The sequence below is a fragment of the Musca vetustissima genome, unplaced genomic scaffold (genome assembly GCF_032173495.1).
Source record: "Musca vetustissima isolate MV318-11 ecotype Yass unplaced genomic scaffold, APGP_CSIRO_Mvet_v1 utg49954, whole genome shotgun sequence".
Lineage (NCBI taxonomy): Eukaryota > Metazoa > Arthropoda > Insecta > Diptera > Muscidae > Musca > Musca vetustissima.
Genome location: NW_026884792.1, coordinates 35,167 through 41,249, shown reverse-complemented (window position 1 = coordinate 41,249; position 6,083 = coordinate 35,167). Strand labels below are relative to the sequence as shown.

Sequence of the window (6,083 nt, the reverse complement as noted above, 5' to 3'; positions counted from 1 at the left end):
TCGATTGATTTAAGGGGAACATTTGGTAACCCTATCTTCTTCGGCCTTACTTCAAATCAGCTGTTTATGTCAAGCTAGCAATTCAGTTGAAGAAAATGCAACACAAACCTTAGTATATATTTAAAATTGGGTTTTGATGGCGTTTCTTTTTAATTTTGTGATTTTAATCAAATTATATGCAATATTAACATATCAATCTATCATCATGTGTCTTTTTTATTTCAAAAAAAAAAAAAAATATTCTTTTATATAGAAAAACATGAATACACTCGACTCTCACTATTAAAATGTATGTGTAAGGAATTCACTTGAAACGGGTATAAAGTGTGTTACAGAACAGCTCGGCACGAGTTCTATACAATTCTAATGTTAAAGTGACTGCCAGAACATGCTCGTATATTTATTTTTGAATTTCCGTTATTAACACATTATTTTGGTCATACAGGAGATTAAAATAATACAACACTGTTGTATTTCAACGTAACACCACATGCAGATGTCGCTGTTGTGTCGCAGTGACAGCTGCAATCAAAAAGCAGGTCTGCCAACCTAACAATAATAAAATTCTTTTTGTCAAATTTGTGAATTCTTCGCGCAGGGTGAATTTTTTTCGCAGGTAAAAAATCGATGATTTTCTAAAACATCTACTTAGAAAATGTGAAAAATCCAACAAAAAACTAGAGAGGGGCCGAAGAAAAATGAAAAGATCTAAAAATTAAGATCAGAAATGTGTTGCCAAATCCACAAAAGATGGATCAAAACAAAGTGTTGAAATTTGACCCCCTACTGTCAAATATGATGGTGCAAAAAAGTCTGAATGAATAACCAGTTCAAGTGTTAAGGGTTAAATGCCGGTTGGTGATTATGGAATAGATTATGAAATGAGTGATGAAAAGTGTAGCAGATAATATTGAAAACATTTTGTTTGAAATCAAATCTAATTGAATGTCTTTGTGTTGTTCTTGTTTCTATTTATAGTCCAGCCTAAAAATGCCAGAACTTACTGAAATCAAGTCTGATGCTCCCACTACCTCTACCGCTCCAGCTGCTGAGGCCAAGCCCGTACAGGATGTCCGTGTAGAAGATGATGGCAGTGACAGCGACTCCGAGGATACCATTCCCGAGTTGGAGGATGCCGGTGCTGGAGCCACCCAATTGGGCGGTGGTGCCACCGGTTTGCCCATTGACTTGGTCTCCAAGGCTAAGCAATCGCGCGGCGAAAAGAAGGCCCGCAAAATCATGTTGAAATTGGGCTTGAAACAAATCCAAGGTGTCAACCGTGTCACCATCCGCAAATCCAAGAACATCTTGTTCGTCATCAACAACCCCGATGTCTACAAGAACCCCCACAGTGATACCTACATTGTCTTCGGCGAAGCCAAGATCGAAGATTTGTCACAACAAGCCCAAGTGGCTGCCGCCGAGAAATTCAAGGCCCCCGAAGGTGCCAGCGCTGCCGATACCATTGGCACCACCTCCTCGGTTGCACCCATTGCCGAAGAAGACGAAGAGGAAGTCGATGAGACTGGCGTTGATGAGAAGGATATTGAATTGGTTATCAATCAAGCCAACACCACCCGCGCTAAGGCTATTAAGGCTCTCAAGAACAACAACAATGATATAGTCAATGCCATTATGGAGCTGACGATGCTTTAAATTGCTGCGAGTGCCGTTCACAATCCCCCCCATAACATGAATAAACTCGCCTTATTCATAATGATGGTAGAGATTCATGGCCTGCATTTTAAGTTTCATACCCGCCTCAGCAAAAAAACAACAACCACAAGTAATCACATTTATTACTACTATTATCTAAAGAAAAAACTACAACAACAACAAGTAAATACATTTTACAAAAAAGTAATTTTATTCAGACTTCTTCGTTCGCCGCATTAATTTAGCATTATTTTGTTTTTCTTCGGAAAAGATAATTTTTGTTTTAAGGAAACCTCAACAACAACCACAATTATCGTTGATCGTTAAAATTAAACCAACAAACAAAAAAGAAACCTTATTTAAGGTTAAATTTTCCTTTTATCTGTAGTGTGGTGGTGTAACCAACCTCACTTCCGCATGAGGTGAAGTTTGTTTACCTTAGTCTCAGTGGAACACTACAACAAGAAAACAAAAACATTTTTTTTGGTATTTAGTTTTTATATTTGAAATTTTACCAAATTGTGTAAAATTTTAGATACAACAAAATGGAAATGTATGTTATTTTTTTTATTTCTTAAATAATAAAAAAACAAAAAATGAGAAAATTCAAAACTATACAAAATACCAATTAAATTGATTTTCAATTAAAGGGGATATGGTGGTGGGGGAAAAACAAACTACACATTGGTCTCAGCTGGTGTCACCTTTATCAACAAACATAACATGTGATGGTGTGTGAGTCATTTATAGAATCTTGCCATTTATGGTGATCTGTGTGTGTGTGTGTGATCGGATTCCAAAATAGTTGTTGGTATGTATTTAATTGCTATATTTATACAAATTAAATTATAGATTTATAGAAATACCTATTGATGTGGAATATCATCTCTGTCAGAATAGGAAAGGCTCTATGAATCGGGAAGCTTTTTGTGATTTATGTATTGAATTGGAGACCTACGGCTTTTATAAAGACAGAATACAAATTGAAGTAGGTATATCCACATGATTACACAGTGACCACTTATGGACAATATGTCTTTTTGAGATCTTTATAGCTAGACGGTCTCCATAGCTAGACGGTACTTCGAAAGCTATGGGACCTAACAGGAATTAACAGAGTTTGCTATTTCTATTATCAGATGTTATTCAAACTGACTAAATATTAGTCATTTTTGTATACCCTTCACCACACTGTGAGTTTTATGCCTTTATGCACATGTTTGCTACAGGCAAAAGGAAACGAGATAGACCCATGGTTCCTTTTGAGAAAATGCATAGAATCACTTTCTGAGTCGATTTATGCATGTCCATCGGTCCGTTCGTCAGTCTGTCTGTCCATGTTAAATTGTAAACAAAGTACAGATCGCATTTATAATTTGAATTGGATGAAACCCCTATTGAAATTGTAACAAATCGTTTTCGTCCGCTTTTATGTAAATGGTGTGCCAAAGTCCCTTTATATATCTTTAGATTTGCTCGAAATTTGGCATATCGTACCGAATTGAGTCTAGAATGATGTGTGATAAGTTTCGTGGAAATCGCTTCAGATTTGGATTTAGCTCCCATATATATATATTTTCGTTCGATTTTATGTTAGTAGTGTACCATAGCCCCGATAGCATACTAAATTAAGTCTAGAATGATGTGTTCTAAGTTTCGTGAAAATTGGTTCAGATTTAGATATACCTTCCATATATATTTTCTTCCGATTTTATGTAAGTGGTGTATCAAAGTCTCTATATATCATTCGATATGCATGAAATTTGGCACAGTGCAGTGAATTGAGTCTAGAATGGTGTGTGCTAAGTTTCGTGAAAATCGGTTCCGATTTAGATATAGCTCCCATATACAGCTCCGTCCAATTTTAAGTAATTGTTGTGCACCAAACTCCCAATTTTTGTCAGATTTAGACAAAGGAATGGACCAATGGCTCGGACATGAAGGCTTATTAAATATAATAGGTGTTGCAAAGCTTGGTTCAAATCGGATGGTGCGTTCGCATGAGTACAAAATCCATTTTCAGCTAAATTTGGACAATCTTGTGGACCAATTTTCACATCTTCGAAATGAATTTGAGTTTGAAAGAAATATTACGATGTTCAAACTTTGTATTGTATGAAATCGGTTACTCTAATTGAGTCGGCCGGCCAGACAAGCATTTGTAAATCGACTCCAAATATTTCGATGATAATAAACATAATCACAAATTTTCGAAATCCCTTTCTTATTTGCTTTATACAGATTCAAAAGTGATTAGAATTCCAATTGTGTATTATAGCACAAACCTATAGGTTCCACATTTAGTTATATTCAGCACTTTAGTTAAATTCGGCACTAGCATATATGTACACAAGGCTACCTTTACCAAAACCCCTATGTTATTTCTTTTTAATTCTTCGCCAGTGACCCACATTCCAACATTCCGTTACCCAAATCCAATGTTTTCCAAATTTAGTGCATTTATACGTACACATAAGATATGAAGAGATCTCAAGGGGAGAAAAGGGAGAGGAGGGAGGAAAGAAAGAATAAGAAGCTAAAAAGAAGTATTAAGGAGGAAGGTGGGAATAGTTTGGATGGCTACAGAAGGACAGAAAAACATATTACGTGCTAAGGTTGCACTTTCCCAACCACTTTAGGCTTCTAATGATCCTGTAGATTAGAGCAGGTTCCGTTGTTGAGAAGAAACTAAGACTCGGTGGAAAGTGAGCACCCCCTAGTCTGTGCCGCCTGTAGGCCAGGACTGGGCAGTGACACAGGAGATGTTCAATTGTCTCGTCTCCTCCTCGTCAACGCAGTGTCTTCAGGAATCAGTAACAGCATGGTACCATTTACTGGTAAAGACCTGATATTGCACTGACCAGTAATTTTTCCTGTCATTACTCTTATTTCAGTTTCGCTCAGATTCAACAGTTAGTGTGTCCTTTTGTAGACAGCGACACAGGAGATGCTCACACAGATGAAATATGATGCTCAATTGCTAGGTCGTAGATTGAGATCCTCGTCTAGCTAATTCGTTTGCTTTTTCACACAGCCGATAGCTGTAAGTTCTTCCAAAAATGTACTACACTTGAGGACGACATTAGATGCCTAGCCTTTCAAGGTAGACGTCAGCCCCTGTACCTTCTTTCATCTTGGATCCATCTGTATCGAAAGCCAGACCGTCTAGAGGAGAGTTACTCCAGTTCCAGTCGTCTCTACAAGGGATAAAGACATCTATATCGTCAAATCTCAGGCCTGTTAATATATATTCGTTTAGTTGTTCGTGTTGGTCCAATGTCATACCGAGTTCGTTCAGGATACATCCATGTCCGTAGGTACAATTTCGCCATAGATTTTGTCATGCAGTCTTAGGCACCACCGCACTGCCTGACATTTTATGCTGAGACACAGAGGCTTTAAGTTCAATATTGCGTTCAGAGCTGTATGTGGGGTGCTTCTCGCGGCTCCGAGGCGGGGCTTTGTACCTTAACTTTGACTTGAGTTTTCTGGTTGTCGACTTGTTGCGCAAGGAGTGCCACCAAACAAGTGAAACATACTTATGGGTCGAATTTCCAAAAAACCCTTTAGTTAGTCTTTTCAGAATTCCAACTATTTGTCTAATACAAAGGGTACCATATTTAGAGTACATTGTAGTACTTTTCACACCCTTCTAGTTCGAATGTACAAACACAACGCCAAAAATTGGACATAATTATTTCTTTATTTAATCCACAACAGTATGAGTCATTTTAATGTTCAACAAGTTTCATTTCACATATGCACACAAAACAATTTATTAACTTTTTTATTTTATTCAATAATTGATACCCCTTTTTAAATTAACTATATATAAATAAAAACCATACCTAACTACAAAATATAAAAAATAAATAAATTCAGACACACACACTCAGATAGGTTTGGTTGGTGTGACACTTCTCATTCACACCACTTGACAACCCTCGGTGGCGATAATATCTTTTTCAAGTACTTAGCAAGGTAATTAGAGATTCTGGAAACTTGTTTAAAGACATTATGAATAAATACTCTTATTTGTTTATGTGTGTGTTTGTGTATATATATGTAAACAATAATATATTATTAAATTGATTATAACAGATTGTCTAGGTGTAAAATAATAAGAATTCAACAAATATAACTCTTTGTAAAATAAATTAAAAAAAACTAGAAACTCAGACATTTAGGAAGGAATTAATTAAGTACAACAAAAACCTGTACTGTATATTAGGTGTTATATACTTGAGATTAAGAGAGAAAGAGTTAATAAATTAATAAAGAAAAGAAATGCTTATAATTAAACCCAGGTTTCCCTTTTACATATGTAATATAATAATGCAGTAGGCCTCATGAAGATATGGGTGGTGGGCGATGGAGTTTTTAAAGAGAAATGCTTTTTGTAGATTGTTTTTTTTTAATTATGTACT

General features: G+C 36.2%; 1 protein-coding gene across 1 annotated transcript; it reads left to right on the top strand.

Moving 5' to 3' along the window:
- The first annotated feature begins 503 nt into the window (after window positions 1-503).
- LOC133331808 (nascent polypeptide-associated complex subunit alpha) lies at window positions 504-1,658 on the top strand. Its single transcript, XM_061540183.1, has 2 exons — window positions 504-616; window positions 979-1,658. Exon 2 carries the CDS (start codon window positions 991-993, stop codon window positions 1,654-1,656), a length of 666 nt encoding a protein of 221 aa, XP_061396167.1. The 5' UTR covers window positions 504-616; window positions 979-990; the 3' UTR covers window positions 1,657-1,658.
- The last annotated feature ends 4,425 nt before the right edge of the window (window positions 1,659-6,083 follow it).